Here is a 15,153-nt window from a genome sequence, read left to right on the forward strand (position 1 = left end):
TTAAATTTCTATTTGCTCTTTGACACATCTATTCTTACAAGAATAATTGTCAACATTTATAATACTTTCTGTTTTCTGAAAGTTCAAATCCTTTCAATTTTTAATCATTTCCTAAGTTTTCTTGGCTGTTACTATTGATTTTCTCTTTCATCTCAGTTTGGGTTATGGACAGTGTCGGGGTAATCTGTTATGAATCTGTCAGGGACCTGTAACATGCTGACTGTACCAGCGAAAAGTAGAAATATACCTTTGTAGTATTTAAGGATTGAAATATTTGCTTTGACTCTTGACATCAAGGCCCATCATAGGTTGACGCCAATTTTCAATCGACCCAGATGTTCTCAAATTCAACAAAGTAAATTGAACACACTTTAGGTGCTTTGTATCTTCATGGCCACAGCTCACTTGGCTTGCCTGTAAATGATGTCTGAATCTACTCCCGCCTAGAGGCAAAGCTACTAACTGTGTATAGGGCTGATGATGTCTCAGGTATTTCCCCAAAATTAACCCATACAACTCTGACACCCCTGGCATTCCTGTCCCTGGGCACATCTGTGAATCACGGTTATGTGTAAACCATCAGTGATAATAATAACCTACAGCTCTTGAGCAGGATTGTGGTACTGGCTTGTGTGCTGGGCATCCATATCCCATTTGCTTTATGGTTCGGGGGTTTTGCTGTGCTCACTTCGTTATGAGTAAATTGTGTGTTTGACCTACTGGGACATAAAGGGAGAGGGTATCAGAACTAAAACTTTTTTTTTCAGTGTTATTGAGATGGAATTGACATATAATAATGTAGACATTTAAGGTGTACAACATAGAGATTTGATATAAATATATATTTCAAAATGATTACCATCTTAAAATTAGTTAATGTCCATATTTCTTGCAGGTACAATTTCTTTCCTTGGGATGAGAACTTTTAAAATTTACTCTCTTAACAACTTTCTTTTTACTTGATTTTATTGGCATATATTTGACTTACAATGTTTTATTGGTTTCAGGTGTACAGCAAAGTGAATTAGTCATACGTATACTTACATCCATCCTTTTTACCACGTAGGTTATTACAAACGATTGAGTAGATTTTCCTGTGCTATACAGTACGTTCTCATTAAGCAACTCTTTTCTATTGTAGTGTATGTATGTTACTCCCATCCTCCCTATTTTTTCCTCTCCACAATGGTTTCATCTATGGTAACCATAAAATTGGTTTTGAAATCTGTGAGTTTGTTTCTGTATTGTCAAGAAGTTCTTTCGTATCATTTTCATGAGATTCCACATATGTGATATCATATGATATTTGTCTTTCTCTGACTTTCTTCACTTTGTATGAAAATTTCTGGGTCCATCCATGTTGGTGCAAATGGCATTATTTCCTTCTCTTTTATGATTGAGTAGTTTTCCATTGTGTGTATGTACCACCTCTTATTTATCCATTCATCTGTTGATGGACATTTAAGTTGCTTCCATGTCTTGGTTATTTTAAATAGCGGTGCAATGGACATTGGAGTGCATGTATCTTCTTGAATTATGGTTTTCTCTGTTTAGATTGCCAGGAGTGGGATTTCTGGATCATACGGCAGTTCTAGTTTGTTTTTAAAATAACTTCCATGCTGTTCTCTATAGTGGCTGCATCAGCTTACATTCCCACCAGCAGTGCAGGAGGGTTCCCTTTTCTCTGCACTTTCTCCATCATTTATTGTTTGTAGACTTTTGGATGATAGCCATTCCGACTGGTGTGAGGTGATATGTCATTGCAGTTTTGAATTGTACTTCTTTAATAATCAGTGACGTTGAGCATCTTTTCATGTTTTTTTTTTTTCCACATGTCTGTCTTCTTTGGAGAACCATCTATTTAGATCTTTTGTCCATTGTTGGGGTTTTTTGTTATTTTGGTAGAAAGCTCAATGAGATATGTATGTATTTAGCAGATTAATCCCTTGGTGAGCACTTCATTTGCAAAGATCTTCTCCCATTCTGCAACAAGAGAAGCAAGAACTGACAAAGGCCAAAATTATTAGAAGGAAATAACTGATAAAGATCACAGCAGAAATAAATGAAATTGAGACAAAGAAAACAATAGATAAGATCAATGAAACAAAAAGTTGGTTCCTAAAAAAATCAACAAAGTCAATAAACCTTTAGCCAGACTCACCAAGAAAAAAAGGGAGAAGGCTGAAACCAATAAAATGAGAAATGAAAAAGAAAAAATTACAATGGTCATCACAGAAATACAAAGGATCATAAGAGACTACTACAAGCAAACTATATGCAAAAAAATTGGACAACTAGAATAAATGGACATATACTTAGAAAGGTACAACCTCCTAAGACTAAACCAGAAAGAAATAGAAAATATGAATAGACCAATCATAAGAACTAAAATTGAAACTATGGTTAAAGAATTCCAAAAAGCAAATGTCAGAAACTGGGTGGCTTCACAGGCGAATTCTGTCAAACATTCACATAAAAGTTAACACCTACCTTTCTGAAACTCTTCCAAAAATTGCAAAGGAAGGAATATTTCCGAGTTCATTCTATGAGACCACCATCACCCTGATACAAAAATCAGAGGATGCCACACACTGAAAAAGAAAATTACAGGCCAATATCACTTATGAACATAGATGCAACAGTCTTCAACAAAATACTAGCAAACTGAATCCAAAAATATATTAAAAAGTTATATCCCACCATGATCAAGTGGGATTTATTGCTAGAATGCAAGGGTTTTTCAGTATCCACAGGGCAGTGACTGTGACATGCCACATCAACAAACTGAAGAATAAAAACCATATGATCATCTCAATAGATGCAACAAAAGCTTTTGATAAAATTCAACACCTATTTCTGATAAAAAAAACCTCTCCAGAAAGTGAGCAAGAAATAGAGGGAAACTACCTTAACATACTAATAGCCATATATGACACATCCACCACTAACATCATTCTCAACGGTGAAAAATTCAAAGCATTAACGCCTCTCAAATACACAATATAGAATTCCCAAGTATTGTCATTATGTTGTATATTACATTCCTAGAACTTATTTATCTTATAACTGGAAGTTTATACCTTTTACCACCTTCTCCCAATTTTCCCATTCTCTATCCTCTGCCTCTTTGGAACCACAGACTTGTTCTCTGCTTCTATGATTTTTTTAATTTTTTATTTTTTAGGGCCACACCTGTGGAATATGGAAGTTCCCATGCTGGGGGTTGAATCAGAGCTACTGCTGCTGGCTACAGCCACAGCCACAGCTATGACAGATATGAGCAATGTCAGTGACCTATACCACAGCTCTTGGCAATGCTGAATCCTTAACCCACAGAGCGGGGCCAGAGATCAAACTTGTGTCCTGATGGATACTAGCCATATTCGATTCCACTGAGCCACCATGGGAACTCTGCTATGATTTTTTCCCCCACACACAGTGAGATCATACAGTATTTGTCTTTCTCTATGTGACTTATATTACTTCGCACAATGTCCTCAAGGTTTTCTAATGCCTGAAATACGTATATATTATGATTTCTTTATTCATTCAAATGTCTTGGCTATTGTAAATAATACTGCAGTGAACATGGGGCTGTAGATATCTCTTGTGGACAGTGATTGTATTTCATTTGTATATACACACAGAAGTAAAATTGCTGACTATGCAGTTCTATTTCTGGTTGAGTAAACTTCACTCTGTTTTCCATAGTAGCTGCACCAACTTACATTACCACAGCAGTGAACACATTCTCACTAGCATTTGTTATCTTCTTTTTGATAATAGCCATTATAACATGTGCAAGGTGATAGCTCATTAAGATTTTGATTGGCATTTTTCTGATGATTAGTGATATTAAGTAACTTTTCATATATCTGTTCATCACTTGGTTGTCTTCTTCAGGAAAATGCGTATTTGGCCCCTTTGCCTAATTGTTAATTGGGTTCCTATTAAAATTATTTTTGGTATTGAGTTCTATGTCTCCTTATATATATTTTTAATTCATGCATTATCATATATGTGGTTTGCAAGCATTTCCTCTCATTCCATAGGTCTCCTTTTCTCTCTTTTTAAAAACTATTTATTTTGCTGTGCAGAAGGGTTTTTTATTTGATACAAATCCAGTTGTTGATTTTTGAGTTTTTTTTTGCTTTTTCCTTAGGTGAGGTATTCAAAAAATCTTTGCCAACACCCATATCAAGAAATTTCCCCACTTGTTTTCTTCTAGGTGTTTTATGGTTATTGGTTATACAGACCCCATTATTTAAGACTCAGTTCCCTTCAAGTTAATTTTTTTGAGTGGTGTTAAAATTGAGGTCTAGCAGTCATATTCTTTTCATCTGAATATCTGGTTTTCCCTATACCACGCACTGAAGAGACTGTCTTCTCTCCATTGAGTATTTTGGTTACCATTGGCTTGAAACATCTTCCTAGGCTATCATTCTCAGCCTCTATTTTTAAAACTAAAATGAGTCTCTTGAAAGAAGCACATTGTTGCATATTGCTTTTGTATTTATTTAGACAGTCTACGTCTTTTGGCATGACAATTTAATCTGCTGATGTTTAAAATAATGACTGATAGCTTATGACATTATTGACAGATTGTTGTTTCTGTTTTATAGATTCATTATTCCTTGCTTCTTATCTTGCTGTCTTCTTTTGTGAAGTGATGTGTTTGCATAGCAGTATGCTTTGACCTTTTATCATAATCTTTTGAGTAGAAACTACAGGTTTTTCCTTTGTGGGTACCATGAGGCTTACATGAAATATATTTATAACATCCTATTTTAAGCTGATAACAATTTAACTTGGATCGCATTCCTACATTTGACACTACTTCATCCCCTGCTCCTACTTTTTATGTTATTAACACTGCAATTTACAAGTTTTAATATAGGAATTATTGTAGCTGTGGCTTTTCCTTAGATGTCTATTTTTAAAATTTAAATCAGCATAAGTGCATTACATACCACCAGTACAATATTAAAGCAGCTGACTTTGACTCTGTATTACACTTACCAGTGCAACATACACCTACATTCAAATGCTTATTTCCTTGTGAAGTACCTTCTAGCATTTCTTGGAAGGCAGGTCTGGCAGTGATGAACATCCCAGCTTTTCTTTGGTTTTAAAAGTTTTATCTCTGAAGGACCACTTTGCCATGTGTTCTTGGTTAATAGTTTTTCTTCCAATAAGAAAGAAAGGGCCCTCTCTTGACCTAAAAAATTGCTATTGAGAAATCAGCCCATTATTTTATGAGGGGGAGTTCCCTTTTAGGTGCTAGGTTGCCTTTTTCTTGTTCCTTTCAAAATGCTCACCTTTGACATTTAACAGTTTAACTATCATATGTGTCAGTGTCAGTGTAACCCTTCATGACACCTAGTTGGGGGCTTAGGGACCTCTTGAACGTGAATGTCTCTTTTGCTCCCCAGATTTGGGAAGTTTTTGGTCAATAATGACTTATGATTCTTTCTATTCCTTTCTCTTCTGGGAATACCAAAATGAGTGTATTTTTTTGTCTTGATGGTGATGGTGTCCCATAGTAAATCTTGTAGTTCTTAAATTTTTTTCATTCTTTTGTTTTCTTTGACTGAATAATTTAAAATGACTTATTTTCTATCTCACTGATTCTTCCTGCTTGGTTGAGTGTGCTGTTAAAACCCTCTATTGATTTCTTCAGTTCAGTCATTTTATTATTAAGCCCTAGGGTTTCAGGTTTTGTTTGTTTGTTTGTTTGTTTATGCCACATCTATGGCATATGGAAGTTCCTGGGCCAGGGACTGAATCCAAGCCCCAGCTGCAAATGCAGCAATGACAGATTCTTTAACTCACTCTGCTAAGCCATGGATTGAACCTGAACCTCTACAGTGACCAAAGCTACTGCAGTTGTTTTCTTAACCCACCACCACATGGAGAACTCCTGCTTTTATGTGTGTGTGTGTGCACGCACGTGTGTCTGTGTGTGTGTATGGTTTCTCTTTATTTGTTGAACTCATTTTGTTCATTTCGTTAATGCATTCTTTTCTTAATTTCTCTTAGTTGTCATTCTATGTGTTTGCCTTGGCAAAGAAAGCCCTTCTTCTAGATGGGTCATCTGGTAATGTCCTTGGGCTGCTGGGGCTAGCTATTAAAGTCTATTTCTGGGTGAGAACACTGTCCATGTTCTGAGGTTGGGGAGAAGATGCCAATGATTTGACACAGTTGATAGGCTTTCTGCCTTGGTATTTGAGCCAAGGGTGGCATTAAGAGAGGCACAGCCATTGATTGGGCTCTCTGCTCACATGCTACTGTAAACAGGGTTGTAGGATGGGTTATGTACCATTCCAGGTGCATTGGTAAGTTCTTCTAACCACGTAGGGCTGAAGGCTCTATTCAGCAGTAGTTCAGGCTAGCCTTGGCTGGGCATGGTGACAGAACAGGCCCCAACACTGGCCAGTCTCCATATTTGGGTAACTCCACAAGTTTCCTGGCCTGATGGAGCCACTAGCTTTGGTCTGCAGATGGGCAGAGCCACTGACTGGATACTCCACTCACATGCTCCTGACTTGTGTAATTTTCTGAGTGTTCCTGCCATGCTTCCTGTTGGGGTAGTGCTTGAGGATAACCTCAGTAGTAGGGAGGATTATGAATTAGAGATGCAAGAGAATAGGCTTCAAGGATATCAAGGCTTACTGTATGGAGTCTCATAGCAGGCAGAACTGCTGCAAGCAGGAACTCAGTCTGCTCAAAGTACTAATTATTGCAAATCCTGTCCCTCTTCTCTGGCACAATCTGATTCCCAGAGGTCAAACTCCATGGATTACCACATAGCTTCTGGGAAATGAGACTGGAGTGGGCCTCCTGAGCAGTGACACATAACACTGGGGGAGCTGGATGTCCATATTGGCCTCTTTTTTCCCACTAAAGAAAGCATAGGCCAAGAGGGATCCTCTTGGTGTAGTATTGTGTTGTATAGCAGAAGGGCAATGCAGTCAAATGTACTGGTCCTCTCCCCTTCTAATGTGGGCCTTCTCCCTCTCTGTGGTCTAGGGGTATGCTTCTGCCTCATCCCTGTGTTTTAAGATTTTTCACATAGTTATCTTGTCTGTGAATAATTGCTAATACATGTATATTTTTTGCCCTTTTGGTGCTGCACCTGTGGCATATGGAGCTACAGCTGCTGGCCTATGCCTTAGCAACAGCAACGCCACAAGAACACCACAGCAATGCCACATCCGAGCTGCATCTGTGAACTACACCACAGCTCAGGGCAATGCCAGATCCTTAACCCACTGAGCAATGCCAGGGATTGAACCTGAAACCTCATGGGTCCTGGTTGGATTCCTTTCCACTGTGCAACTACGGGAATCCTGCAAACATTTTTTTTTTTGGTGACAGGAACTGAAGTCAGGAATGACCTATGTTGTCATCTTGATTGTATAACTGAGAACTAAGTCTCTAAAGTCTGACCTTTCACAGAGTATTACACTGTTTCCCAGGATGCAAAATATCTTAAAATCAGGACAGGTATGGGGGCCAGTAGTGAGTTCTTCTAGCATCATTTTGGAATTGTGTGTATAAAAACTTCCTTAAGAAGGCTTATTTCATAATTTAATTGGGCATCCATTCTGTGTATATCAGGATCATAAATCAGATGTAATTTTGCACATCATTTTGGACTTGATGTATTGAATATATTTGTATAAAAATATGAGAAGTTATTATTTACAGTGTAATTTTTTATAAGTAAAGAAATAATTTTTAGGGAGTTCCAATTGTGGTGCAGTGGAAACAAATCTGTCTATGATCCATGAGGATGTAGGTTTGATCCCTAGCCTGATTCAGTGGGTCAGAGATCCAGCATTGCCATGAGCTGTGGTGTAGGTTGCAAATGTGGCTCGGATCCTACATTGCTATGGCTGTGGCATATGCTAGCAGCTGTAGCTGCGATTCATTCCCTAATCTGGGAATTTCCATGTGGCATGGGTGCAGCCCTAAAAAAGCAAAAAGAGCAAAGAAGTAATTTTTAAATTTTATCTAGATGACCATCATGGAGAGTAGAGCTTTTTTTTTTTCTTTTTTTTTGTCTTTTTGCCTTTTCTAGGGCTGCACCCATGGCATATGGAGTTTCCCAGGCTAGGGGTCCAATCAGAGCTACAGCTGCTGTCTATGCCACAGCCACAGCAACGCGGTATTAGAGCCAAGTCTGCAACCTACACCACAGCTCACAGAATGCCGGATCCTCAACCCACTGAGCAAGGCCAGGATTGAACCCGCAAACTCATGGTTCTTAGTCGGACTCGTTAACCACTGAGCCACAACGGGAACTCCGAAAGTAGAGCTATTTCAAATGTTTCCTTTTCTTTTGTTAATGTGGTGTATGACATTGCTTGCTTGTCATACGTTGAAGCATTCCTTTGACCTTGTAAGATGTCCAACCTGATCATGGTGTGTGATCCTTTTCATATATTGTTGGATTTGTTTTGTTAATTTTGGTGACACTTTTTGCATCTACATTCATCAAACATATTGGCCTGTCATTGTCTTTCTTATAGTGTTTTTGTCTGATTTTGGTATCAGAGGAATAGTGGCCTCATTGAATGAATTTGGGAATGTTTCTTTAAATTAAATTAAATTAATAATCTGTCTAGATGGCTATCTGGGAAAGAACATCATTTCAAACTTATTCTGAAATGATGCACTTATGCTTTATGATTGTAAAGCAGAAGTTCTATATTGAATTATTAGAAGCCTCTTAAAAACTTGTTATTTCAACCAATGACATCATCTTTATATTTGTTCTCACAGGATTTCTATTGTCATTTCAACATTTTCAATCAACTTTTAAAATATATCTTTTTTTCTGAAGTTCAAATTTATTGGTCAGAGAACAGCTGAGCTGTAGGACAATTACTTTTTTTGTTGCACTGTGTAAATACCATTCTTTGAAGTGTAAAATGATAAAATTCAATAGTGGATTTCAGGAAGACTTTGAAGATGCATGTTACATATAAAGTTACAATAAATATGCACAGGGAGGGACAAAAGTTACCATAAAATAAGCCTTTTTTTAGGGGTCCTGTGGCATATGGAACTTCCCAGGTTAGAGATCAAATCAGAGCTACAGCTGCTGGCCTATGCAACGCCATAGCAGCAGCAACATAGGATCCAAGCCACATCTGTGAACTACACTACAGCTCACTGCATGCCAGACCCTTAACCCACTGAGTGAGGCCAGGGATTGAACCCACATCCTCATGGATACTGGTCAGATTTGTTACCACTGGGCTACAATGGGAACTCCTCATAAATCTTTTAAGTTTAACGAGACCTCATGAAAATAACTGAGAACCTGAAGCGCTCAGAAGGCATTTTTTAAAATTCTAGATGAAAAGCTAGGGGTTTTCCTTTCAGGACAGTGACACATTTGCGTTTTTCCAGTGTTCAATGGAGGAAAAATATGCCACATATGAGAACTGTAATGTTACCATTTCACCTGAGTCAACAATGCGTTCTCTTGTCTTTTTTCTAATTTAAGGAGCACCAAGCCAATGATTAGGGGAGGAAATACTACAGAGATCACCTCTTTCATCTTCTTGGGATTCTCAGATTTTCCCAGAATCATAGCAATGCTCTTTGTTGTATTCCTGGTGATCTATATGACAACCCTGACTTGGAATATGTGCCTCATCATCTTAATAAGAATGTATGCCCACCTCCACACACCCATGTACTTCTTCCTCAGTAATCTGTCCTTCATTGATATTTGCTATGTGAGCTCCACAGCTCCCAAGATGCTGTATGACTTCTTCCGGGATCAGAAAATTATCACCTATGTGGGTTGTTTCGTTCAGAGTTTGGTTTTTTCGACCATGGGACTGAGCGAGTCTTGTCTCATGACAGTCATGGCTTATGACCGCTATGCTGCCATTTGTAACCCACTCCTCTACTCATCCATCATGTCACCCTCTCTCTGTGGTCGGATGGTGCTGGGGTCCTATATGGCTGGACTCTCTGCTTCTCTGTCCCAAGTGTGTGCCATGCTTCAGCTCCACTTCTGTGGGCCTAATGTCATTCAACACTTCTTCTGTGACCTGCCGCAGCTGTTGGTTCTCTCCTGCTCTGACACGTTCTTCTTACAACTCTTGACTATTGTATTAACAGTGATCTTTGGGATAATAAATGCCCTGGTTATCATGATCTCCTATGTCTACATTGTCATCTCCATCATGAAGATCACTTCCGCTAAAGGCCAGTCCAAGGCTTTCAACACCTGTGCTTCTCACTTGACAGCAGTTACCCTCTTCTACACCTCAAGTATCTTTGTCTATTTGAGTTCCAGCTCTGGTGGTTCCTCCAGCTTTGACAGATTTGCCGCAGTCTTCTACACTGTGGTGATTCCCATGTTGAACCCTTTGATATACAGTCTGAGGAACAAAGACATCAAAGATGCCTTGAAGAGATTGCAAAAGAGGAGAAGGTATTGCTGAGGTCACAAATTCTGAGATATCCAGCATAGTTGTTGTGTTGGAATCCTCATACACTGTAATATCTTACATAATAAGATTCAAATGGAATATAACAAAAATCACTCTGCCTTTCGATTAGAAATTTTTAATTTGATAAAGATAATATGCCAAAATGGACTGACAGCTGAATCAAACCAAAAACACACAATATTTTTTTTGTTAGCCATCTTTTTTTATTACTCAATGAATGTATTACATTTATAGTTGTACGATGATCATCATAATCCAATTTTATAGGATTTCCATCCCACGATATTTTCAAGTCATGGAGGATCATTATTTTCATCCTACCATCATTCTACTTTCTGTTCCTATGAGCTCAACTCTTTTAAATTGCACATGTTAGTGACATTATATAGTACTTTTCTTTCTCAGTCTGGCTGATGTCACTTAGCACATTTCCCCCAGGTTTCATCCATATCACCACAAATGACAAGACTGCCTTCACTAACAAGTCTGAATAACATTATACTGTATGTGTGTCCCAGGTCATTTATCTACTGATGAGCACTTGGGTTGTTTCCAGATCTTGGCTTTATGATTAATGCTGCAATATACATGGAAGTGTGTTTCTGTTCAATAACCCATTTTTGTTTGAATTGGATACATACCCATAGTAGAAATGCTGGACCATGTGGTAAATCTATTTTTAATTATTTGAGGAATCTTCATAATTGGAGATTATGTGTTGGATTGGAGATTATGTAATTGGATTAGCTGTAGTAGCTAAACCAATTTATATGCCTACTGACTACAAGGCTTCTCTTACCTTCATATCCTTAGCAACACCTGTGCTCACTCTTTCTCTCTCTCTTTTTTTTTTTTTTTACAAAACAACCCTTTTATAATGCAAAAATTTAAACACTGAAAAGTAGAATATTATAATAACCCCCTTTGTGTCCATTATCCAGTTTAAACAATTATCAACTCATAGCTAGTCTTATATCATCTGTACTCCTACCCACTTTCTCCCACTTTCACAGATTAGTTTGAGGCAAATCCTAGACATCATAGAGTTTTATCTGCAAATTTCAATATGCTTTTTTAAAGGACAAAAACTTTCTAAAAATATGTAATCTTAATGTCGTTTTCTCACCAACAAAATAATAATTCTTTAGTATCATTAGATGTCCAATGTTCAAACATCCTCTCCTATTTGTCACAAAATATTTTTATAGTTTTTATTTTTCAAATCAGGATTGAAATACACTGCAGTTGGTTGATATATATATTTTTTTCTTTTTAAAATTTTACCAGAATCTGGGAGTTCCTGTCGTGGTGCAGTGGTTAACAAATCTGACTAGGAACCATGAGGTTGCGGGTTCGGTCCCTGCCCTTGCTCAGTGGGTTAACGATCCAGCGTTGCCCTGAGCTGTGGTGTAGGTTGCAGAAGCAGCTCGGATCCCATGTTGCTGTGGCTCTGGCGTAGGCCGGGGGCTACAGCTCCGATTGGACCCCTAACCTGGGAACCTCCATATGCCGCGGGAGCGGCCCAAGAAATAGCAAAATAATAATAATAATAATAATAATAATAATAATAATAATAATAATAATAAAGCTATTAAAAAAGAAAGAAAGAAAAAATAAATTTTTACCAGAATCTTTGTTTACAAGCTTCTCATATAGGTCATACATTTGTCTTTCCTTTGTACCATCATTAGGATCCGAGGCAATAGGACTGAGTTGAAACAAGATTAGAAAGCACAGAGATATGTCTATATGCAGTGGTAGTGATAGCTTATGGTACCAAAGATATTTAACTTTTGTCTAAAACCACTTCTCTCTGTTATTTCTTTTTTTAAAAAAATTTAAAGTGTAGTAGATTTAAAATGTGTTAATTTTTGCTGTACGCTAAAGTGATTCAGTTACACATATATACCTACCCATTCCCATACAGATTATTATAGGTTGTTGAGTAGATTTCTCTTTGATATACAGTAGGTTCCCAATGACCATCCATTCTATATACAATAGTGTGTATATGACAGCCTCAAGCACCCAATTCATCCCCCCACGCTCTACCCCCTGCTGTTCACCTTTGGTAACCATAGATGTGTCCTCCCTTCCTTCCTTCCTTCCTTCCTTCCTTTCTTCCTTCCTTCCTTCCTTCCTTCTTTCCTTTTCTTCATTCCTTTCTTTTCTCTCTCTCTCTCTCTCTCTCTTTCTTTCTTTCTTTCTTTCTTTCTTTCTTTCTTTCTTTCTTTCTTTCTTCCTTCCTTCCTTCCTTCCTTCCTTCCTTCCTTCCTCCTTTCTTTTCTAAGTCTGTAATTCTGTTTCTCTTTTGTAAATAAGTTTGTTTGTATCATTGTTTTGGTTCCTTCATATTGTGATATCGTATAATATCTGTCTTTTTTTGTCTGACTTCACTTTGCATGGTTATCTCTATGCTCATTCATACAAGATCTTTAATGTAAAAATTATGGTTTGAACAAACCAAAATCTGTAGTAAATTCAAAAAAGATAATGAGAGAAGAATCTAAGCATACCACTATACAGAACCAGGAAATTATGAAGGAAGAGAGCAAGAGAAGAAGAAAGAAACAAAGGAATTACAAAGCAGCTGGAAAAAGATTAACAAATTGGCTAAATGGCTAAATCTTTCCCTATCTGATTTATTTTACTAAGCATAATATTTTCTATGTCCATTTACATTGCTGAAAATGGCAGGATTTCATTCTTTTTCATGATCGAGTAATATCTACTGCAAATCCCACTTTTAACAATGTATAGATCATCCAGAAAAAATATCAGTAATGAAACATTGGAATTAAGCTACACTAAAACAGATGGACTTAACCAACATTTACATAGTATCTGTTTAAAGAAGCATATCTACTTTTTAGTAGGGCCTATGGAAGATTTTCTAAGATAGAGCATATGTTAGGCTACAAAACAAATCTTAATAAATTTAAGAAAATTGAAATTGTATCAAGTACATTTTCTAGTCTTAAAAGTATGAATCTAGAAATCAAGAACAAGAAGAAAACTGAAAGATTCACAAATATGAGGAGGTGAAACTGAACACCATAGGTCAAGGAAGAAATAAAAACAGAAATTAAATCTTGAGGCAAATGAAATGGAAAAACAGTATATCAAAACTTATGGAATGAAGAAAAATCAGTTCAAAGAAGGAAGCTCACAGAAAATAATGCCTGCATTAAGAAATAATAAAAGTAATTTAAACACCCTAAATTTATAACACAAGGAACTAGAAATGGAAAACTAAACTAAGTCCAAAATTAGAAGAAGAAAGGAAATAATAAGGATCAGGATGGAAAAAAGATAACACAGAGTAAAAATACAATAGGAAAGAATGATGAAACTAGGAGCTGATATTTTTAACTGATGAACAAAACAGACAAATATTTTTATTAGATTCATCAAGAAAATAAGGGAGAGGACTGAAATAAATAAAATTAGAAAGGAAAGAAGAAACATTAAAACTGGTTTTGAGGCTGTGGCAGTGCTGGATCCTTTAATCCAGGGATAGAATCCACTCCTCTGCAATGAGCTGAGCTGCTGCAGTCAGATTCTTAACCCATTTCACCAGTGTGATCTCTTCCTTCCTCCCTCCCTCCCTCCCTTCCTTCCTTCTTTCCTTCCTTCCCTCCCTTTCTTTCTTCTTTCTTTCTTTTCTGTGTCTGCAGCTTGCAGAAGTTCTTGGGCCAGAAATTGAACTTGAACCTCAGCAGTGACAACATCAAATCCTTAATCACTAGGCCACCAGGGAACTCCAGGATAGGTTATTTTTTATTGGATTTTTTTTTTCTGCCAACACTTTGAATATATCATTCAACTCCCTCCTAGCTTGTAGGGTTTCTGTTGAGAAATTTGATGAAAGCTTAAGGAAGATTTCTTTGTAGGTTACACTCGTTTTTCTTCCTTTCTGCTCTTGGTGTCCTTTCTTTTTCTTTGGTTTTTGACAATTTTATTACAATATGTTATGGAAAAGGTTATTTTGAGGTTATATCTATCAATTTGTGAATTTGGATGTCCATATCTCTCCCCAGGTTTGGGAAATTTTTGGCTCTCTTATGTTTAAATAGACTTTGTGCCCTTTTCTCCATCTCTTCTCCTTTGGGAACCCCCATTCTTTTAATATTTGTGTTTCATGGTATCTCATAAGTCATGTAGGCTTTCTTTGTTCTTTTTAATTTTTTTAAAATTTGTTCTTTTCTGAATGTGTCATTTCAAAGTCCCTATTTCGTGTCTCACTGATACTCTTTTCCCCTTGGCATATTCTGCTTTAGATCCTCTAAATTTCATTTTTTATTTCATTTATTGAATTCTTCAGCTCCAGAATTCTGTTCAATTCTTTTTTATGATTTCTACTTCTTTGTTAAATTTCTCATTTCGCTCATGTATTTTTTTCCTGATATCATTGAGTTGTTTTTCTGTTTTCTTGTAATTCTTGGGTTTCTTCAAACCAGCTATTTTGATATCTTTATCAGATTGACTACAAAAGTCTGTGTCTTTGTGTTCAGTTACTGGAGGATTATTGCTAACTTTTGGTGATGACATATTTTCTTAATTCTGCATGTTACTTGGAGTTTTGAGTTGCTGCTTTTGTATGTGAAGTAGCAGGCACCTCTCATCTTTACTTATGTTTTTGGGTGGGAGACTTTCTCATTGATCTTGGTTATAA

General features: G+C 37.0%; 1 protein-coding gene across 1 annotated transcript; it reads left to right on the plus strand.

The window, feature by feature from the left end:
• Positions 1-9,530: 9,530 nt before the first annotated feature.
• On the plus strand, positions 9,531-10,469 carry LOC110259117 (olfactory receptor 5AN1-like). The gene has a single exon (XM_021082426.1). The coding sequence runs from the start codon at positions 9,531-9,533 to the stop codon at positions 10,467-10,469; it is 939 nt and encodes a 312-aa protein (XP_020938085.1).
• The last annotated feature ends 4,684 nt before the right edge of the window (positions 10,470-15,153 follow it).

This window comes from Sus scrofa, unplaced genomic scaffold, assembly GCF_000003025.6.
Source record: "Sus scrofa isolate TJ Tabasco breed Duroc unplaced genomic scaffold, Sscrofa11.1 Contig856, whole genome shotgun sequence".
Lineage (NCBI taxonomy): Eukaryota > Metazoa > Chordata > Mammalia > Artiodactyla > Suidae > Sus > Sus scrofa.

Bases quoted from the DNA above. Each gene is read 5' to 3' on its own strand.
- LOC110259117 (XM_021082426.1), top strand. From the start codon at position 9,531: ATGATTAGGGGAGGAAATACTACAGAGATCACCTCTTTCATCTTCTTG.